We start from the raw sequence: 23,442 nt of genomic DNA on the forward strand, positions 1-23,442 counted from the left end.
GGACTCCATACAGCTGCCTTCCACCTCTGATGCTTTCCTGCAGTGTGACAGGACCCATCAGTAAACAGTGCATATTGCCTCTCATTTTTTGGTGGTTTATTATACCATGAGGCCTCTCCAGCATGTGTCATGTCGTCTTCTAGCAATATTCCAAAATCTTTGCCCTCTGGCTAGTCCATGATCACTTTTTAAGCATTGGAACAGGCTCCTGCGGGAAGTGGTGGACTCATCATCCTTGGAGGTGTTTAAAAAATGTTTAGATGTGGCACTTCGAGACATGGTTTAGTGGGCATGGTGGCATTGGATATATGGTTGGACTTGATGATCTTTGAGGTCTCTTCCAACCATAACGTTTCTATAATTATAGAGTTCCTGGGTGACTAGGGTTCCTATTCGAGTGTGTGATCAGTGCAACACACTTACATCAGCTGCATGATGTGTAGAAGGGACCTTCCCTTTGAACATCCAGCCTAGCACCGGCAGTTGGGGTGCTAATAGGAGCTGTGTTTCAGTACCGACTGCTTCCACGACAGCTTGAACTCCCTTCATATGCTGCTCATATCTCCTTTCCAGTTGGAGTATAGCAAGACTTGGATCTTCAATATCCCCAACACCAAAACCCTAGGGGTTGACCTCGGGTCTCTGCGGGTGCTTTCTGCCAGAGACTCCAGGTAGGGCCATTCTCCCTGGTTGTGGTGTAGAGCACATTTTTAACGTCTTGTCCTGCCCACACTAGCCCAAGGGCTACTGCATGACCAGTCTCCTGTGTAACTTGTTTGAAGGCTTGTTATTGCTCAGGGTCCCATTTAAAATATTTCTTCTTCCAAGTCACTTAATAGAGAGGGCTTACAATCAACCTGTAATTGGGAATATGCGTTCTCCAAAAACCCACAATGGCTAAGAGAGCTTGCATTTCTTTTTTACTAGTTGGTGGAGACATAGCGGCTATTTTGTTGATAGCATCCATCTTGCCATTTTATTCCTAAAAACTGGATCTCCTGTGCAGATCCTTTCACTTTACTTTGCTTTATGGCAAAACCAGCCTTCAGAAGAATTTGGATTATTTTCTTCCCTTTGTCAAAACTTCTGCTGTGTTGCATCATATGATGATGTCATCAATGTACTGCAGGTGTTTGTGAGCTTTACCCTTTTCCAGTGCATTCTGGATTAGTCCATAGCAAATGGTGGGGCTGCATTTCCACCTCTGGGGCAGTTGAGTCCATGTGTACTGGATGCCCCTCCAAGCGAAAGCAAACTGTGGCTGGCACTCTGCTGCCAAAGGCATTGAGAAGAATGCATTAGTAATATCAATTGTTGCATACTGCTTGGCTGCCTTTGACTCCAATTTGTATTGAGGTTCTAGCATGTCCAATACAGCAGCACTCAGCAGCAGCATGACTTCATTCAGTCCATGATAGTCTACTGTTAGTCTCCATTCTCCATTAGACTTTCACACTGCCCATATGGGACTGTTAAAGGGTGAGCGAGTTCTGATCACCCATCAGCTCTCCAGTCGACAAATTAGTGTATGGATGGGAATCGAGGAGTCTCGTTTGGTGCGATATTGCCACCGATGCACCATTGTGGTAGCGATCAGTCCTTGTTCTTCAACCCTCAGCAACCCCACAACAGAAGGGTTCTCCGAGGGACGAGGCAAGGGGGACAGTTGTTCAATTTCCTCCATCTCCAAGGTGTCTATACTGAAGGCACACTGGTACCCTCTTGGGTCCTTGAAATACCCTGTCCTAAGATAATCTGTGCCAAGGATGATGGAAGCCTCTGGGCCAGTCACAGTGGGGTGTTTTTGCCACTCATTCCCAGTCAGGCTAATTTACGCCTCCAATACAGTTAGCTGTTGGGATCCCCCTGTCACTCCAGAAATACAAATGGGTTCTACCTCTTTATAGCTTGATGGCATTAGGGTACACAGTACACCAGTGTCTATTAGGGCCTTATACTCCTGTGGGTCTGATGCACCAGGCCATCGGATCCACACAGTCCAGTAAACCTGGTTGGCCCTTTCTTCCACCTGGCTGGAGGAAGTGTCCCCCTAGTCTAGGTTATAGGATGCTCCACTCACTTTTTGTAAAAATGCATTAGAGTTTCTTCTCATAGGATCAGGAATAAGATCAGCCCTTCCATTTTGTCTGGCCCACTGCTCACACTGCCCACTGGAGACTGGAGTAGCAATTTTCCTAGAAGAACCCTCATTTGTGATTTATTTGTTTTTCCTTGCAGTTTACGTACCCGTGCCTCTAGGGTCGAGGTAGATTTTCCATCCTGTTTCCTCGTGTCCAATCTGTGGTCCCACAGATAAAATCACAGGATACCTCACGGTGTGTGCCTTCTGTCTCCTCTCTCTTGAGCAGAGATGCTTATTCCTAATAGCTGAGGTATTGTTCCGTACAGGTGGGAGGCAGAACTTAGCTTCAAATCGCTAGAACTTTTGGACAGTTTCTCAGCCACTATGTCTGGCAGTTTCTCCACAGCTGAGATGAAGGAGGAAGAGATACTTTCTTCATATTGCTGGAGTCAGCCAGCCAGCCAATTCATCCACCATTGGTCCCTCTTTGTCTTTCCAATCCATTACTGCCAATGAGTTGGCATGTGATGATAGTGCGCTCCATATAAGCTTCTGCCACATGGGTCATGTGCAGTGAACTTCATCTGGATCTGTGGGTAACTGCGTTGTCTGGATCATAATAAACCATTTCCAGCATGGCTAATTCCCTCAGGTACTGGATATCTTCTTCCATGGTAGTCCACTTGCTTGGATGACATACAACATCTTCCTCAAAAGGATACCTTTCCCTCACGCCTGACAGAAGCTGCCTCCAGAGGCTGACGGCTTCTGTCTTTTTCCCAACTGCTTTGTCAATGCCCCCTTCCCTAGAAAGGGATCCCAACTGCTTGGCTTGCCTACCTTCTAATTCCAAGCTCCTGGCTCTGTTATCCCAGCATCGGAGCAGCCAGGTGATAATGTGCTCACCTGGACAAGGCTGAAGTCTTTTCGTGCATCTTGCAGCTCACTTGAGGATAGGAATCGGGTGATTCTCTGCTTCTGCTTCTTCCTACTATTTTCGTGATGACCCTGGTTCATTTCCATCTTTCGCTAGGCGAGCTGGGTTTTTTTGAATATTTCTTCTTCTGTACAGGGACAACTGATACTGGCATGGTTCGGTTCTCTGGTTGAGCTGCAGTGCCTGTTGCCAGGGTTGGAGTGGCTGCAGTGCCTGTCATTTTGTTGTCAGATCCAGAGACCTTCTTTTTCCCTGTGAGGATAGTGAATAGTGTTGAATGGGGCTTGGTAGGCATGGGCCAGGCCCCAGCACGTTGCAGTGATTTGTGTCTCCCTGGAATTGTCAGGGTGACAGGATACTTTTTCCAAATGTTCTACTAGTTTTTAAGGATCAGCACTTGTTCAAGGGTGAAGTTCAAAACACTGGAGGTGCCCACTGTCCTAGGCATTTGCCTATGCTACCCCACACACCCTGCCACTCAAAACTCTCCAGCCTTGGGGCAAATCTCTGGGTGATCCTCTTAATTAGCTGTTTAACCCTGAACAAGACCTGAACCACATTCAGGACCATGCTAATTCCTAGCAATAGGCCCATGTTAGTTTCAACGTTCCAAGAATATTAAAACTTTTCACAATATCAAGTGCCATTGTAATTAGCCTGGAAGAGAAGGGAAAGGTGAAAAAAAGGTGTCTCCCCCATAGATGGACTCTCCAAGGAGAGAAAGGTGGTTTTAGTAGTAGTTTCTGCCAGATGGCTCCCGAAGTACGGAGGTAATGCTGAGTACAAATACTGCATTAGTCTCATGACCGATAATTTTATCGTACCATAAACCAGAGTTACATAGTACAGAGCAGTAAAAACCCTAATCCACTTCACCTTATAGGCAACAAGCAGCAACATATGGACTATATGGCAAATGAGGTGATAGCTAACATAACTGTAAGAATGAGCGCCACAGCTCTAAGGGCCAATAAATTAACATTGTGACCAGTGACTGTTAAACTTATATAATGAATGCCTATAACAAATTTATTTTAACAATCTCTGGTCAGATTTGTCATTATTTCAACCCTTCGTGCCCCATGTTGGGCACCAAAAAGGACTGTCATGGTTTAGCCCCAGCCAGCAACTAAGCACCACACAGCTGCTTGGTCACTCCTCCCTGGTCCCAGTGGGATGGGGAGGAGAATCAGAAAAAAAGTTAAACTCATGGGTTGAGATAAGAACAGTTTAACTAAGGTAAAATAAAATGTCATGCTAACAATAATAGTAATATTGTGATGAAAAGGAATATAATACCAAAAAAAAGCAAACCCAAGAAAAGACAATTGATGTACAATGCAGTTGCTCGCTGACTGATGCCTGAGCAGCCATTGGCCCCTCCCAGCCAACTCCCCCCAGTTTCTATACCTTTCTGTGGTATGGAATATCCCTTTGGCTAGTTTGGGACATCTGTCCTGGCTGTGCTTCCTCCCAGCTTCTTGTGCACCTCCTCACTGGCAGAGTATAGGAAACCAAGAAAATCCTTAACTTAGGATAAGCGCTACGTAGCAACAACTGAAACATCAGTGTGTTATCAATGTTATTCTCACACTAAATCCAAAACACAGTGTTCCAGCTACTAAGCAGAAAATTAACTCTATCCCAGCCAAAACCAGGATGTTCTTGAATCTGTTACGCACTTGTAGGAGCTTTTTGTTTGTTATTCTTGGCCTGTAACAAGATAATGACAGTGTGGATGTTTTCATCTCTTTATCCATTGAGAGTTGTTTTATTTATTTAGACTCTTTGGATTTGGTCATGGGCATGTAGCCATTGGTGACATCAACTTTGTGGCCTCACGTTCACTTGTATCAATTGTTTACTAGTATTTTCTCTCTTTCTAGAAAATTCATGTATATGTTCTTAAACATGAATTGCCTGTTTTACTCTAGTAAGTTGTTTTAGCATACTATATTATGATGATTTGACAAATAAAAGTTGGTACCCTTGGAAAGGATCTAATTACTATGATGATTGTTTTTGTTTTATAGAATATTGACACTTTACCGGGAGAGAGATTTCAGCAATTTTTGGGTAGATATAACTTGAATAGAAAGAGATTCCAAATAATAGTGAGAACAATAACCTCTACTTAAATAATTTTGTTTTACAGTCACACCGAATTAATTCCTTTAGATGGTACAAGCTAACATCTTGTTAGACAGCAATTTTACTTGGTAAGCGTTCATCAAGGAAAGTGCAAGAAGCTGCTACAAGTTAGATTGATTTAGGCAGTGATATTGTGCCATAAGTTCAGAGGTTACATTTGCTCTAGAAAAGCAGATCATGTTGCGCTCAGTGAAAGCTTAAGAATGCTAACTGCAGGATCTGAACAAAATTGTAGGGGAGAATGTAAATCACCTCTCGCATCTCATTTTAAGATCACGTATCGTAGTGTAACAGTCTTCATTTTTTTTCCTCTAAGGAGAGCGAGTTCTCAAAGTACATAAATTTTAGAAAGGGACAAATGTGGGAATGAGCCCATTACATGCATAACTTGAAAGGAAAGTAGGTCATCAGTATAGGGCTTTTGAATAAGATGAAAACAAAAAGGCATTAATATCTGGATTTTGCTCTGATTAAAATGTAATCTGCATAATAATTTCTTAAAGAAGACTTAATTAAAGTCTCTCATGCTTAAACATATAGAGAGAGGAGTTTTGGAAAGGTTAATGTGTGGGATTTCCCTGAATGGGGAATCCTGAAACTATTGCTTGATGCTTAGGATGAAGAGGACAGGCATTTTGTTTTCTGTTATGGATGTTATACTGGATCTGTGGAAAGCCTGTATGACAGGGCATCTTCTTGCCTCGCATGAGGTCAGTCTTGAGTATTGGTGACCTTTTAACCTCTCTCCTGTTCATTTATTTAAAAAAAAAATTTTTAAGGTGCTTATATATCTACCAGAACAGTTTGTGTCTTTGCTTTCTTACGATTTTATACCTTACTGAGTTCTATGTCTCTTTCTGTATTTTTTATGAGAGAATTTCTTTATCAGGGCACAGATGGAGCCTGGTTCTGCAGTAGGAGCTCTTTGTGCACAGAGTATTGGTGAGCCTGGCACACAGATGACTCTGAAGACTTTCCATTTTGCTGGCGTTGCTTCAATGAACATTACTTTGGGGGTGCCAAGAATCAAAGAAATCATTAATGCTTCAAAGGCTATTAGGTATTAACATTGTTCTGGTTTGGTTTTTTTTTCCCTTTGCCTAAGTGAAACCTGATGGATAAAATTGCAATTCGTGATAGCATTTCCCTGTCCTCAGTAATATACTAAACAACATTGTATGCTTGGAATATTCAAACAAGAAAAATCTAATGTCTGTCCAACGAAGTGATACTTAGAGCCAGAGAAAAGACAATTTTTATTTTTCTGAAAATCAAATGAGATAAAGTGGTTACTTATTAAGTTTAATATTCCATTCCATTAGGTGTCTCATATATTGTGAAACTTTCTAGTGTTTAGCAGTGGTTGAAGCATACCTGTTCCTAGGTATCCAGAAACCATACTTAAATAATACTAGAATAGTGTACGCCATGAAAATAGTCACTAGTTGTTGTGTTATAATTTCTTGTGTGTTTGCTTGTTTTTACCAGCTTGAAGTACACAAACAATAATTTTCTTGAACGTACCTGAGGAAGCTGAAGGTCTCTTTGTCTCGCTAAATACTACTCTAGATATGAGAGAGATTACAGGTGGCAATTGGAATTGCAACTTGCCTTATGAAACCTATCTGAGCAATTTCCTAACTGTTTTTTTTTTGTGTGTGTGTTTGTTCTTTGTAGCACCCCTATTATAACAGCACAGTTGGACAAAGATGATGATCCTGATTTTGCCCGTCTGGTTAAAGGAAGAATTGAGAAAACTTTATTAGGAGAAGTAGGAAAAATTGTATTATTGTTAATGCTTTGAATATAAACATTAGCCAATTGCTATGGGGCATTTTAACCATTTTCACATGCTAACTATTTTGTCCTTATCTCTTAAAGATTTCAGAATACATTGAGGAAGTGTTTCTTCCAGATGATTGTTTCATCCTAGTGAAGCTGTCTTTGGAGCGCATTAGACTACTGAGATTAGAGGTGAGTTGTTCAGTTCTAAAGCAGAATGTGCCTTGGGTAAGTTCAAAGGGTCTCTTAATCCTGTCTCAGAAACAGAAATCAGACCAGTGGAAGTTTAAAAAAAGAAAGTGAACGAAGGATGTCCTGTGGCTACATTACATCTGGATTTTTTTTTTTTCCCTTTTTTTCCTTGTAAAGTGGATAATTTTTCCTTTATTTGGAAATGAGAGAACATACATTCATTTCTTGGTGTCTTGCTAAATACAAGGACGCTATTTCTGTCTGGTAGTTAACATATAGACCAATACCCTCAGCATAGGATAGTGTTTCATGCAATTGATGAGAGTAACAATTTTTGTTTATTTTTCTACATTCTGCTTTTTTATATTCTGTTGAAAGACCGGTGCATGTATTTGAGCAGACTTATATATGTTAAGAGAGATGCCCTGATGTTTGCTTTTGCCACAGGTGAATGCAGAGACTGTGCGCTACTCGATTTGCATATCTAAACTCCGAGTAAAACCTGGGGATGTTGCTGTCCATGGAGAAGCAGTTGTATGTGTGACCCCCCGAGAAAGCAGCAAGAGTTCAATGTATTACGTGTTGCAGTCACTGAAGGAAGAGCTACCAAAGGTAAAAACAAAGGCTGTCTCATGCTTTTGAGGGAGGTAATCAGTAATAATAATTTGGGGTTCTATGGTGGGAAGACGAAATAATTCTTGTCAATATTGACAGTGAAGATAGGCTGAGTCCCTAACTCTTAGATTGTGATGCTACTGCTTTACAGCTGAAACTAAGTCTCTTGTTACTAATCTTCATAAATAAAATTAAAGCCTTGATACTTTCCTTACAACTTTTACTGAAGCATTCTGAATGCAGCAGTTGTATGAAATAGTTACATCTTGTTCCAGCAGCATCTAGAACTGAACCACATGACAATATTTGGCATTTTTGCAGCTTCCTGTGAGGAGACTGTCTACTTTGAATTTTAAAAATAGTGATAAGTGAACCTTTATTATTGGCAGGATGCCCTTTCATTTGTGTGGATCTAGTTCAGAGACCCAGGTCTGAGTGTGAGAATATCTGTCATAAAACAGAAAATGTAGGTAGAGAGTACGGTTTATAGGACAGTGTTAATGTCATGTTTGTACCAGTGTATTTAAGAGCAGGAGATCTTATTTCATATGTATTTTAATTAGGCATTTACTCCAAAGACTGGAGCTTCTAAATAGGCTTGAAAGCTGATAAGGGTTACCCTTTTATACTGCCTTATTGTGCATGTCAAAGTTAGTAGTTTTTTTTTGTTTTGTGAAGGTTGTAGTGCAAGGTATACCAGAGGTTTCCCGAGCTGTCATTCATATTGATGAACAAAGTGGAAAGGAAAAATATAAACTTCTAGTTGAAGGTGATAATCTGCGAGCTGTTATGGCTACTCACGGAGTGAAAGGAACAAAAACATCCTCTAACAACACTTACGAGGTAATGTTTAAATGGGTACTGTGGGATTTTCTCCATAACATCTTTATTACAAGCGCTTGTTTGTGCTCAGATGCAGCAGTTGATGTCTAATCAAGCCTGATTTCACTAATCAGTGTGAGAATGCATTAACACAAGAGAATAATTTGACTGGCAACACTGTTCACTTCAAAGAAGCTTTTTCTGTAAATATTTTTAAAACAGAGAAATGCAGAGGAGTAGTAAAGGAAATGGAGTATTAATCTGACATTAGATGGTGTTTGTTCGAGGAATATACTTACTCCAAGCATTTGGTTCTTCGCTAATCTCACATAATCTCTTGTGTAGGTAGAGAAGACGCTAGGAATTGAAGCTGCTCGAACAACCATTATCAATGAGATTCAGTATACAATGGTGAACCATGGTATGAGCATTGACAGGAGACATGTTATGTTGTTATCTGATCTAATGACTTACAAGGTTTGTAGTATGCTTTTTCTAAATGGTACATTGGCCTATTTATACAAATTAATTTTACCATGTTTTAGAAGGATGGGTGAGCTAGGGAGATGGAAATCAAGTTTTAGGTTTAAAGAATTGTAAGTTGTACAGATCACATACTGTTGTTTGTATATCAGACAAAATGCTTAATTAATCTAGTTCTTGGGGGTGGGAGGGAGGGAGGGAGGTCTATTTTGACTGAAAACAAGTTGGTATAATAAGTAGGGAATCATAATTTCGTACTGGAAATAGGAATCCTAAAAATTGTAATATGAAAATCAACTGTTTGGGTAACCATGCATGCAGTTTAAGGCTTGCTGTGCCGAAAACCACATGGGGTGTGGTTCATGGCAGCTGCACAGTATATACAAGTCAAATGCCACAGACATTACAAATAGAATCAGATCACATGTAGAGCATGAACAGTCTTTCAGAACTTGTTAGTAGAAAATCATATCTGTTTTTTATTGATTGACTTTCTTTCCTTTGCATCCGATAGGTTTTTTTAAATTTGAGTATACTTAGTGAAGTAAGACTTTCCACTTTGTCTGCCAGAGTGCAAGGGTTTAATATGGGTAAAATGGATGAAGGAGTTATGACTTCTCCCAAAACTGTAGGGCTTTGTTGTACTGAACTGCAGCAGTCCCCAGCGTTGGCCGTGTGGAGCTGCAACACAATAATGGAAAAGGGCATGAGAGTGCAGTGTTTTACACTTGTTGGGCTCCTAGCATGCATTCTTTTGTCTCTGCTTCTGACTTGTGCTTCTGTGCACAGTCTGTTATAATCAGGATGTTTGTTAGAAACAGAGGCAGAAATAAACCAAGGTAGTTTAAAAAGCAAATTATTTTTTTTCTGGGGAGTGAAAAAATGAAGATTTAACATCTTCTGTAATCTCCTGGCAGCTGAAGTCAGATTTATCAGTACACAATAGGCAGTAGCTTCAGCATAGTGCTCTCAGACCCCACTAAAGTTTGTAGCTCAGCAAGTAGTTTATAATTGTGTGTTTTTTCTCATGGCCATGTTTCTTTCAATCTTTCCAATATTCTTGCTTTAAAAAAAACCCAGCTTCTGTTGTGTATGAATCAACACTTCTGTTTTATTTAAATATTGATTACTACCAAACTATTAACCTTCAGGATGTTTAACTGTGAAGCAGCATATTATGACAATGCTATATTGTAGATAGTAACCTTTTTACTTACTACTTGTTTCTTGTGTGTGTTAGAATAAAAACTATGTTTCTGTTGTTCACGTGATTTGCTTGTTTAGCAAACATAACTGACCTCCAGCCACTATTGTGATAGTCTTTCTTTGGGTTTTTCCTTCAATCAAGGGTGAAGTGCTGGGCATTACTAGGTTTGGACTGGCAAAAATGAAGGAAAGTGTGTTGATGCTGGCTTCGTTTGAAAAGACTGCAGACCATCTCTTTGATGCTGCCTACTTTGGACAGAAGGATTCTGTTTGTGGTAGGTATTGCAAATTCTGTTGCAGTTTGTGGTCCTTATCCAACATCTGTAAATCTCTTCAAAGCATTGGATTTTTATTTTTTTTTATTTTGTCAAGCTTTCTGTTCAGCTTACAAAAACTTCAGGTCTGAAGCTGATCTATACTTCTTGATCCTAGAAGTTTGGTGGATGTTTCTCTATTTCTAATATCGGAGGTCTTGAAGTGAGTTGGACATTCACTGTATGCATCTTAAAGTAGACTTTAAGTAATTTGGTTTTACTTCTCACCATGTATCTCAGTGAAATACGAGGAGATCTGTCTCACGATCAGTAGTTCTGTTTTTTCACTTGTGAAAGTTTATGTATCTTCAACACCTAGAGCTGATTAAGGAATCCATTACTCGCCATTCAGTATTCAGGTTTCATTTTCATTCCTACTAACAACTAGGAGGACATATAGGTCTCAGGTAGCGTAGTTGAATATCATACTGCGCATAATGATTGCTTATGTCATTTGTCAGTTGTACCTAGAAATAAACAGAAAGGCAAAGTTCTTGACTTCTTCAGTTAGTTCTAATCTAAATGGATAAAAATTGTGTTTGGATTTTTTTTTATATTAGAAGCCTTGTTTATCAGTACTCCATTCATTAACAGAACAGAGAACAACTCTGTCCTGAGAAATTTCGTTTTAAATGTATCTATTCTTCAGTTTAAAAGCTAAGTTCATTGACATCCACTGAATCATCTTCTCACTGAATTCATGAAAGAATCTGATAAGAGTTTAAAAATAATGTATACGTGCATACAAGTGCATGCATGCACAACGTATATACATCCAAATGGAAAATTCAGATAGATGAGTTTTGTCATTCTGTTGGTCTCTTAATTTTGCATTTCTGCCATGTAGTCTAATATTTGGAATTGGAATTATTTTTCTGTTTTTAAACTCCTTTGCCCCCATTCCTGCCAGATTTCATTCTCCTTTAAGCTACATACATTTTAGAATTATTTATTAAAAAGTCTGTATTTAGTAGGTTAAATGGAGAAAAGGAGAAGTCAAGCAGGTTTCACCCTCTTCGTGATCTATGTAAGGCCTACCATCCTGGAGCTGTAACTGCTCATTTGGAGTTTCTGGGTGCTGATGAGGCATAAAAATATGAATGTATTATGTTAAGGTTTACTAGTTTGTATGTATTTCTGGGTGGTTTGGGGATAGTATATTTTCTGAATCACTAGAATCTATTAGAAACTTTTGTATTGCTAGTTTGTATTTGAAGAACTCTGCCACTTTCTGGCTGTCCAGCATTCCACATCAGTGGGATTTTCTTTTTTTAATTACTATTTGCCCGTGCTTAAAGCAAAGGTCCTATGAGAGACTGATTCCATCCTGGACAGTAAGGAAAAGAAAATGTTTTCTCAAAGTCCCCTCTGAGTGGTAAAATTCTGTTTTGAATAATGTGGAAACCAAAGATCTTTTCACATTTGACTTCAAATAAGAATTAAAACATTTATATAGGAAATGGAAACAGAAAATTGTTGTGAGTCTTCCAAAACTGAAGAGATGATACTGGCTTGCTTGTATGGAAAAAGGGCCTTGCAGCTGCCTGACCTGGCCATCACTACTTATCTCTTTGAATTACTATGAAAAGAATCTTACACACTCATGGTTTTGCATCTCCAGAGCAGAAAAATATTATGAACATTGCCAAGAAAAATGAGTATGTACCCAAAATCATCTATAGGTGCTGAACTGAATGACATCTCAAAATGGTGCTTTTCCTCAACGTGGGGGTGTAGTTTTAGACCATGTGGCCTTTGAATCCCTTTTGTCTTGAAAGATACTTTTTCCCTCCCTGAGAAAATGGGGAAAAGCTGATTCCTGCTTTACCTACATGAAGACGAACATTTTCTTTTGCAAATTGCTGATGCCACCTTTCAGTGGGCAGAGTGGGTTGAAACTAGAGCAGAGGAGTATCTCCAGTTCCAGCAGCATCCACTGGATGCTGGAAACCGGATCGGCAGGAAGTGCTACTGTCTGCAAGCCACAGCTTAGCAATACAGTTAGTTTGCCTTTCTGTCCCCTTCCCAAAAGGCAGCCAACAGCATTCTCATTTTGAACTTAAGGGTGGGAACTGAGCGCTACAAATCACTGCTCTGATGTTCATTTATGGTCTGGAAGGGAAGTGTCAAAAATAAAATCTGCATTAAGAGCAGTATGACTGGCTTCATCTCTACCTAGCTTCTTCCAGCTGAAAGTGAGAGCACCAGTTCATAGCTGTCAGCCAGATGCTTAGATCTGCAATAGTAGTGTTACAAGACATGGCACTGGAGAACGGTTGTGGTGGTCATTAAAGCGGAGTGTGCTGTCCTGGCACTTCTTCTGCCATCGACAACATCATTATCTTCACCTTTGCTATACGATTGTCATTGGCCTCTGGTATACAGTAGTCTGAGCAGATATATAACATCCACTTGGTTGTTACAGCAGCATGTTCCCTCCAAACATTTCCTGCTATACCTGAATGCTGTCAGATGCTACAAACTATTACTTTGTCCATGAGGCAAAAGGGAAGCAGGGAGGAAGGCTTCTGGTTGTGTACATGGAAGTATTGCAAGGGAAGAAGGATTCCCAAAACCTAAATGCAGTTTCCATGGTTCAGTGGTTGGCTCAGGTTGAAAGGTTATTGTTCAAAACCAGGTAAGTTTTATTCTGCCAGGTGTTAGAAAGGTATTTCCTTTATCTGTTGTAACCTGTGTCCTATAGATATAGAGGCTGTACAAAGTAGTGGGCCTAAATATACAGAAACTCCAAGAAATTCTATTTTGCACAAGATTTTTAAGTGCATAATGTTGGCAGATATGTAGTAGAAATGTGGCAATGGTCTAAGAGCAAAAATACAGACTCTTCATTCATATACGTTTAAATTGCCAATCAAATCTTGCAAAAATTTTAAGCAAATTGATTTTCATCCCTTGTGCATTCAAAGGTACAGCTATTTATCGTTATTTTCCTAAATATTTATGTGAAGGACAATATTCTTATACTCCTGAGAATGTGTGAAATTGTCATTTGGATCATAACAGTATGCTGAGATAAAAACCACTGGTATCTGATAGCTTGCTTTTAATGTGGAACATTCTTTGGAAAAGTTGTATATCAGTAGATCTGGAATATAAATGTATCAGCACATTGCTGTGAAAGTGTTACAGCTATCAAAAATAGTTGGGACAGGCTAAATCTTTAAATTCAAAACAAGCACTTTTTGAATCATGAAAAAGCAAAAGTGGTATAGCTGAAGTAGTGGTGTGCTTCTTTCACTGGGAAGTTGTGGAGGTTTCAAGGGAACTTGGCCAGGTTTCACTGAAGTCTTAGCACTGAGTCAGAGAATGAAAATGAAGTAACTTTGTCTTGCATCTTCTGCTATTGGCACTGAGTGGAACGTGTCTTCTCCAAAAACAAACCTTCTGAAGCTTTTTCATTGCTAGAGAAGGTGTTTAGATTAGGTTGAATTTAAATAACACACATTAAATAACATACTGATCTGATGACCATAACATTTAACTTTATCTAGTGAAGAGACCTTGGTCTTTATTTGTGAGGTTCAAGATTTAATAGGCAACACATACAGAATGGGCAAATGAAAATAGTTTTGTAAATTCTTACTCTTCACATGTTTAACATGTTTGTGTTTTTTTTTTTCCCTAGGTGTTTCCGAGTGCATCATCATGGGAATTCCAATGAATATTGGAACGGGACTTTTTAAACTGTTGCACAAAGCAGACAAAGAATCAACCCCTCCTAGGAGGCCTCAGATATTTGATAATAATGAATTTCATATTCCCATTGTTACATAGCACTTGGACATAATACAAGATAGCAAAACAAGAAATAGCAAGAAAACATCATTTAAATTAAGAAATGTGTATTACCAGTTCTGTGTGTCTCAATAACTATGAATTGTTAAGTGAAATACTATCAAAAGAAATGCCCAATTGTTTATCACCTGTTGTTAGTACAGACCCTGAAAGGAGAGGCTTCTCTGCACCAGAGAGTGGAAATAAATTTAAAGTGGATCTCACCTGATAAAATTTGCCTTTTCATGTGCTAGAATTAGATCTTTTTGTCAATGGGTGGAAGTTGTTACTAACTCAGTATTAGACATATGTATTCAGTTTTGATTTAAAAAAAAAAAATATTGCAAGAGAGGTTTTGTGAGCTTGCACAGAGTGCATTTGGAAATGGCCTTTCAAGAGGAGCTGCAGAGGTCAATCTATAGCTGTTAAGAACAGAAACCTCAGAAAGCTAAAACTAAGCCTCTGCTTAATTCATACTGAGTTAAACTTCAGGAGTGCTGTTGAAATATTTGCTCTTTGCTTGTGTTTTTTTTAATTGTTTTTCTTTTATCCCAAGTTATTATCCAGTAAATGGTTTTCCTCCCCAGGATTCTGCTTTGGGACGTACCTGCAAGAAGCTGCAGATTGTTAAGCTGCTACTAAATTCTGAGAAGGCTGTTATAAGAACATTACAAATTATAAATAACTTTTCATATTATAGCAGCTGTTAAACTGCAGGAATCTGTAACTTACAGGACTCTTATTTTTGGGAAAGTTTCATAATTGAACAGGATCATCTGAACAACCTAGTTTTATTTTAATATGTAAAGTAGAGAAATAGAAAGGGAAGCTGTTTTCATGTATTGCCATGAAATAATTTGAAAGTATTTTATTCTTTAGCCCACTAGAGCAGTTTTCAGAATGAATATAGATTTTAAATTATTTTAGTCCAGTATGTTTAAATTTACTGTGGTGCTATGGAGGGAAAGTATCTTTGTTTCCTTGTCGGCAGTATTTGGATATTCAGTGTGCTCATAACGTGGGTCAAGGTTGGAGAGAAACAGAGAGAGAAGAGCCGAAGTTGTGTATTCATGAAGTAAAAGCATGCTGCTGAATGATTTAGCATCTGAAAATGAACGAGTTTGTGCTGCAGTTTATGTAGCAACCAAAAGAAGAGTGTAAGGCTACATTCAGAGAATGTAAATCTGTTGTTTTAAGTCTTAAAGTGCCACTGTGTTTATTTCTTAAATCATCCTCCATGCAGAGAAGACCTGATGTGAAATTCAACATAGCTCTTCTCAAATTATTTTGTATTTTCAATGTGATACTGAGACACACTTCTGCCCAGATTTTGGCAGGGTAAAGACTGAGAAGGTAATGCATTTAGTATCTGCTTAGAAGACATGTATTTTGCTATCTCCCTTTTAACAATAGAAATTTCAGAATAAATTAAAACTTTCTTTGTGATCTCAGTGAGATCGCCACTTACTGATTTATCTGTATAGAAGTCTAGCTCTTATTTCTTTTTACAGATGTAAGTATAAGACAGGTACGGGCCAAATGGAGAGAAAGCCCGTAAAACTTTCCTATGTACAAGTACTTCATTTTATCATGGGAAATTCTACTGAAAGTGCTTGGTATTTTTTTGAATAAAGATTCATCTGAAGGTATAAATGGGTGGAGTTTGTATTGGAATGAGTAACAACATCTTTTTGTAAGTATCATAGAACGATTTGGTTGGAAGGGACCTTAAAGACCATCTCGTTCCAACCCCCCTACCATGGACAGGGACCCCTTCCACCAGACCAGGTTGCTCAAAGCCACATCCACCCTGGCCTTGAACACTTCCATGGAAGGGGCATCCACAACTTCTCTGGGTAACCAGTTCCAGTGCCTCACCACCCTTACAGGGAAGAATTTCTTCCTAATATCTAATCTAAATCTTCGCTCTTCCAGTTTAGGGCCATTGCCCCTTGTCTTATCACTACATGCCCTTGTAAAAAGCCACATAGTGAAATGCAGCTATTTAAATGTTGGTTTTTACTCTCTTGTATGTGTTAAAAGTAGTCAATAAATTACATCTATTATCGTTGTCTTTAATATGACAATAAAAAGAGGTGGAGATAAAGAAAATGTAAGCTTTGTGTGTGTTTGTTTGATGCATTATATTTGTGCATAATTAATGGATGACCTACCTCCATGTCCCTCATTTGCTTAGTTATTAAGACAGTTGAGAATTACTGACCTTAAATCTCAGGTATTTACAATCTAAATGAATATGTAATATAAAACCTATCTTGCTTAAAGTAAATACAAACACATCTTTCCCTCCGAGCAGGCTATGTGCTTCCTACGTATTTCAGCCAAAAATAGATTGTTTACAAGAGCACTCTGAAGTATTAGTTATTGTTTGGGCTTCCTGTACAGTCAGTAAACAAATTAGCTGTTGGATTTCACTTATAAGCAGCTTTTTTTAAGGGTCAGTTTTAATGGTCAAAGAAAAGAAACTTTGGAATATTTCTTAAAATTTACATTTTAATTTTCTTAGCTTTAGTGCAGGTTTCATTTTTAAAAGATAAATACTATTTTGCACATCTTCCTGTATTTTCTAATTAATGTGCTACGTGAAATTAAATACTAAGTTAAATGTAAATTTTCAAGAAATAATTTAATTTCTGAAAAATTACTGGATAACAGTAGAAGCCCTGGAGCAGAACATCCCAGACAGCCAACATGTCTTTACGTGCAAAAGCATCACTGATTCATTTATGATGTCTCAGAAATTTGTGTACTTACTACAGTAAAAACACTTGTAAGTTAATGCTAGAATTTCTAGCTGTTATGGTATGGGAACAATGAGGTACTATCATTCTAATTTGATCAAATTTTAAACATTGTCTAGCTCCTGTAGAACATAGGCATTGAACTTAGAATAGTAGGGTTTGGTGAAGAATCTCAAGTTTGAGCTGCGTAGCCAGTGGGGCAGCAGGCAGGCAGCAAGGCCAGCTGCAAGTGGGTGGCCTGAGATGGGAGCCCTGATTCGTATCAGTACTGCTGATGGCATATGTTTGAGAAAAATGAATTTTGGTAGCCAGTTCTTGCAAGTTAGTTATGAATACCCATATCCTCATGCCTAATTTTCTCCATATTTTTCATCTGTTTTAAAACAAATGTAAACTTTTCCATAATTGTCAGGCTTAGAAGCTCCTTGATAAGTCATTATTTATAAACTGATCCTTGTGGTTTGGTTTGGTTTGGTTTGGTTTTTTTTCCCATAGGTGATGTCTACTGAAAATACTACTTTCCTCTGGACTTGCAGTAAGACTTGAAAACAGTTTTAAGTCTGAAGTAAATGGCAAAAGAGATACATTGTTTGTTTGTATTCTTTCGAGATTAGTAGTTCTGGATTTTGTGTCGTGGGTCAAAAAAACCCCTTCCGTCTCCACTTTTTTTTTCTGTCTAACAATAGGAGTAGCTGAATAATTGCTTCTAAAAATACTTCAGTAGATACTTGCAGATGGGAGGAGCTTCCATATGTATCTCTCTGCCCTAAACCCAAACAAATGAAAACCCGCCTTTGGTCCCTCTGATTGGAACACAAAAATGAGGTGCTAGTCTGATGACAACTCGGATGGAAAAACCTGGAGGCCTGGCAAGAGGTAGAAGGCTGCAGGAACTGCTGAAGCGCACTGTTCGTAGCAAGGGATCGGCTGAGCATGATGGTGAGGACAGCATCTTCTCGACGATGGGAACAGAGCAGAACGTGAGCAGAAGTGTAAGTGAAGGGGGAGAGGACAGTGAAGAAATCAAATGGAGAAACTAAGTAAAGCTTTTCTTCCTGAGACTATTGCAGGAGGGTTGGGTATTTGCTGTGAAATACCTTTCTGTGACAGCTGTATGGACAGCAAGGTACAGCTAAGAACGTTGAGGAAAGACAAGCACGTGTCCAGGGCCCGCAGCCGTTTGCTGTGGAACAGGGCTGGGCTGGGTCAGGTGTGCAGCTCCAGTTGCTGGGGATTGAAGTTAAGCTGGAGTGCTTTTGCAAGCCTACATAATATTATTCTACAATGTATGTAGCCTGCATAATTTTGACAGAAGACTAGAGACAGACCTGACATGGTTATAATTTTTACAGATGAGGTTTACACTCATCAGCAATCTGTGACTGCTTTAACCTGTGTCCTTTCACAAATTACTGTTCTCTCCCCATCGTATTTGTATTTGATGGGAAGAGTACTTAAGGTGGAAGAAATATGCAGGGGAAAATTGTAGTTAAAATTCATTAGTAAATCAATAAGCAGAGGGCAATTTTTTTTGAAAAGGCACTTCATTAAAAAAAAAAAGTAATAAAGTACTTTCTTAGTATGTTTATCAGGAAACTACTTTACGCATGTCCCTTACCCGCAGAGAGATAAGAAAACAGAAGCACGTGCTATATAGATTTCCTGTTACGAATATGGGAAGCTGGGAATAAATTTAGAACTATGCTGCTTTGCTCTATAACTTGAAGAAATTTATTATGGAGTATTCCTTTTTTTGCTTTATCTGTGCTTTAAAAAAAAGTAAAAAGAAAGTAAATGAATGTTGTATTATATAAATTAACTATGAGTGGGATAAAATTTGGTTCCTTTAGGACAAATACTCCTTTGATGTCTGACCACTTGCCACTGTTTCAGTATAAGCTGAAGGAACCACTGCAACAGGTGGTTGAATTTTGAATCACTCTGCTTGCAGACAGGAATGTCTTTAGAAACCCATAAGCAAACAGGATGAAGATTTTCATATCTGCATATTTGCCTAAATTCTTCTTTGAATGTAACTGATGAGTGTTGTATCTTCAAAATGGTTAGCTAAGCTAAAGCTACATACTCAGACCTAGAAAAGTCTGTCAGTAATTTAATATGTGGAAAAAAAACATAGGGAAATAGGAAAAATTGGCCTGTGTTTTTTAGATTGTCTAAGAAGATAAAATCTAAAAGGGATCAAATTAGAACATGTATTAATATTTTAATGCAGAAATACTTGACAAGTTATTTGAATGTGATTACAGTATTGATATAAATGCATAGCAAACTTATCTTGAGGAATAAATACCAAAATCTCACAGGACAATCTGAAAGACTGAAATAAAACCAACCAGCCATACTACTCTTCTATGTCAGTGCCTGTGAAAATGAATTCAGGTTTTCTGTAACAGATAAAATGAAAATTTTAAAACATTTCTTCTAATGAAATTAGATCATGTCATCATCTTCCACTAGAGAGCAGCGTTTTGTTTTGGGAAAAGAGGTGTTTGGGTAGCAATTCTTTATTTTTCTATTAAAAATGTTTTTGCAATATCAGGGCTGAAATACAACTATAAGGAAGGTTACCTGTTAAATCATACCTATGAAGAAGGAGATTAAGAGAATTCATTTTCCTAAGAAGAAGAAAACGGAGTCCAGACAAGTTTTTTCATGCATTAATAAGGACTTGCTTATCTTTTGCCCCACCTGGCTTAAAAACCCACCCAACCAAAAAAAGTATTTAAGTAGAAGGCTGTAGGCATTCCCAAAGGAACATAGCGAGTTGCTCCTGGCCAGTCGGAGAACAGCACATCTGTACTGTGAAAGGGGACATGTCTTTTGTCACAGCGATTTCTGTGCAGCAGTGATTGTTACAATCTGCATTCGTTCTCTACAGTGAGTACTTAAATATAGCTCCAAGAGCTTCTCTGAAGCATGAAGTTCTGGCAGCTCGCTGGGTAGCATCTCACATTCTTCAGCTGCTGCAGAACCCTAAAGCAAGGCTGTATTAAAAACACTTGAAGGTGATGCCAAGAGATGCAACAAACCAATGTTTAGAACTGAAAATAATATTAAACAGGTGGTCTTCTCTGGGTACAGACAGCTGAAAAAAGCAGAATTTATGAAAGATGACTTCCACTTTAATGTCTGAAAGCTATAGGGATGCCTCCAGCTTTGTTAGTTCCTATCATATGTGCAACTCAATTCACAGGGGTCTTTTGAGCAAGAACTTAGTGTTGACTGGCTGTGCTTAGGGATTCTGTTGGCCATGAGCTGCTTTGAACACAGCGTTGTCTTAACCACCACAGTTTTTTCTAGTTATATGTCAAACCACTGTGTGTATCAGATGGTAAAAAGTGTTTCTTAATCCAAAGATTCTTGTGAGTCCAAGCCTGCAAGATCAGGAATACTTGCATGTTCCTTTTGGAAGCAATGATGGTAAGTGTGACTGACAATGCACAGGAATATGGTGGTTTCTGCAGGTGTTGAGCATAGCCGGAAGAAAGCTGAGAAGGTGGGGAATGCAAAGATAAACAAGGGGATATGGAAGCAGAGTAGAGTGGAAGTTCATATCTGTTTGGCGGGGGGAAACAGAAAGGTGCCAGCTAGGTAAAGTGACACAGATACTCACAATCTCTATAGGGAGTCCCAGTGAAGTGATGGAAATAGCTGGAAAAAGGATGTGTATTCCCGAGAACTAAGATTTTATCACTTGTACTGGAGGTTATTGTCACTGGTTGTGACAACTGATAATTAAATCATCATTCATTCATTAGATGACTATTAATAATGAGTAATAACTCTGAATTATTTCCTTTAGTTATTATATCTGTTTGGTTGTAATACTCTTTCAACCAACTGTACACAATTACAGCTGCTTAACTACAGTTAAGGGTAAAAACTGCTGTGCGTATTGGATTCTGGTGCAGTCCATGGGGAAGATCTTATCTATAATAGGGGGCAAATAGGAATCTGTCCTTTAGTATTGACACCTGCAGTTAGATCAGAAGCATTCCTGGAAAATCCTTATTTGAGGAGTTTTTAATAATATGTAAGTCCTGCTACTAGACCAAGATACAGAAATTACGTCAATTAAATTCCTAGTGTTTTGTCTCGCACTAGAAGAGAGGCTACAACATTGATGAAGATCAGATGGATAATTCACTAAAGGTTGAAAACGAAAGCTATTCTATACAGAGTTGTTGTTGTTAAAAAAAGAAGACTATTTGCAATGAATGTCTGCCAGCACAGTGCTATGATCTTGTTGATTTCAAAGCCGGATAGTGCGGAGGAGTTTTAGTCCGTGGATAATAGATGACATGCAGGTGCCTCTGTGATGGTGGCTTTCATGGACCACAGAAAGCTGGGTTACCCCGCAGGATTTCGTACCAAGTTCCTTTCCCCTCCATGATGGCTATGTTTTGTCAGTTAGCGACATTGTTGACCAGAAATGAAGCTGTTATATGCAGCAGGTATATCTGGGTTATTAACCACAGGCATCTTGTTCTCCTTTTTGTGAAATGGGTGTTGGTTGTATAATCTTTCAATATGTATGGCAATTTTATCTGCATGCATCCCTTTTAAATCTTAAATTTTACAGATTTTTAAAAGCAAAATAAAGAAAATTGATTGCCAGGAAATGCAAAAGCACTAGAGAGACTGTGCCAGTAAACTTTAGGAGTCCCAGAAAATGCCAGAATTGGGTGTGAGACTTAAAAATCATTTGACTTGATTTATTATTCAGGGTTTTGTCGGTTTCTGAGAAGAATTCGTTAGCAGTGTGGTGTGATTCATCCCTGTCTGTAATCCTGTGATACTATTTTCTCTTCTGTTATTTCGTATAGGGGTTGCTTCTTAAAGTCCCCTTTTCTACAGAATGAAGTCCTTCAGCCTGAGCAATACACAGTCACAGATAGGGGATTCTTTGATGGAGGCTGATTGACAGCATGTCTGTTGTAAACTGCTGATTGTCTTTGGAGTGAGGAGGCTGGCCTTGGCCATATCATGGTACAATCTTGAAGCACCAGCAGTGATACCGAGTGACTCATTGCTGAAGGGCACAGTGGATAGGGCATCTCTTTCATGCACACACTGGAAGGAAGGACACACCTCGCTCCTTACTCTACCCTGACCCGTGCACTTTTCCAAGCAATGATGGTAAAATTTTTACTGTATGTGTAGGTACCTTGATAAGCCCACACAACTCATTCCTTTTCCCATATGCCATTTTTCCAGATTTTCAACTCATGCAGATATTTTCCAGTTACATGAGAGGCTTCCTTTAAAATTCCGTTTTTTAAGATGACACTTAGTTCTTCTGACTTGTGCCACTGCTGTGCATTTCCTAGTTCCCTTTTACATTTATTTCTTTCTCCTTGTCCTTGTTTCTTACACGGATTCCTCCCTTCTGGGCCCACAGTGACTGTCACTGCTGGTGATGCTGCTTCCCCGCAGCGGTGCTGTGTCAACCACACTGTGCCACTGGCTGGCTTCAACTCAGCCATGCAAGGTTACTGTGAACCTTTGCCTGGAGGATAATTAAACCACTCAAGGAAAAAACATCTCCTCAGCACATCCGGATGTGGAAATTTACTGCCATCAAAATGACAATTATGGTCAAATAACTTTTGAAAAAAATGACCTCATTATATAAGGTAATGTGTTCATACTCTAACCTGAAATGAAAGGCACCCCTGCTTCATGTGGTTCTTTGTCAGCACTGAAAATTGTATTCAGCTGTTTAATTCTCTACTTTTCTCTTTAGCCTGCCTCTGGTCCTTTGCAGTTACCCGACACCAATGTTGTTTCCCTTACTTGTGTTTGTATGTATTCTGTTGAGAATACAAATAAGGATAAGCAATGATCAGCACAGCAGCTTGGTAGGTAGTTGGCACATGCAGAATCAGTTTACTGTTGCTGCTGCACACATGTACCACCTGGGGAAATCTATAGGCTCTCTGTACATTAGATTCAGTCTGTTTAAGACTATGAAATGATAACAGTCTTTCCTTAGCAACACAGTTGTGAGAGCAGATGATATAATCATCAAGGTGAGTGAAGGGACTGTGCTTGTGAAAACTTACGCACTACACTTGGTATAAGACTTAGTAAATGGCATGTACTTGTCTTCCTAGGTTTTTATTGCCAGGATGTGTGGATTAAACAATGTGATTAGCATCTGCAGTGTATAGTTCTTTTTATTCTTTCATCTTTCTTTCATCTTGCAAAGAAAGCGGAAAAAGGCTAGAAGTTGGTGCTCTTGAAGTCAGCTGCAAGACAGACACTGACTTCAGCAGG

At 38.9% G+C, this 23,442-nt stretch overlaps 1 protein-coding gene across 1 annotated transcript in view; it reads left to right on the forward strand.

The window, feature by feature from the left end:
- Nucleotides 1-14,399, forward strand: part of POLR3A (polymerase (RNA) III (DNA directed) polypeptide A, 155kDa) — a gene marked incomplete at its 5' end in the record, with an annotated part of 44,704 nt that extends 30,305 nt beyond the window's left edge. Inside the window, 8 exons of the mRNA XM_009708263.1 lie at nucleotides 6,061-6,231; nucleotides 6,849-6,942; nucleotides 7,053-7,145; nucleotides 7,593-7,757; nucleotides 8,439-8,603; nucleotides 8,928-9,059; nucleotides 10,414-10,546; nucleotides 14,232-14,399. Of these exons, the coding sequence (XP_009706565.1) occupies nucleotides 6,061-6,231; nucleotides 6,849-6,942; nucleotides 7,053-7,145; nucleotides 7,593-7,757; nucleotides 8,439-8,603; nucleotides 8,928-9,059; nucleotides 10,414-10,546; nucleotides 14,232-14,380 (1,102 nt within the window). The remainder of the gene's footprint in view (nucleotides 1-6,060; nucleotides 6,232-6,848; nucleotides 6,943-7,052; nucleotides 7,146-7,592; nucleotides 7,758-8,438; nucleotides 8,604-8,927; nucleotides 9,060-10,413; nucleotides 10,547-14,231) is intronic.
- Nucleotides 14,400-23,442: the final 9,043 nt, after the last annotated feature.

Source organism: Cariama cristata, unplaced genomic scaffold, assembly GCF_000690535.1.
Source record: "Cariama cristata isolate BGI_N322 unplaced genomic scaffold, ASM69053v1 scaffold5009, whole genome shotgun sequence".
In the NCBI taxonomy this organism is placed as follows: domain Eukaryota; kingdom Metazoa; phylum Chordata; class Aves; order Cariamiformes; family Cariamidae; genus Cariama; species Cariama cristata.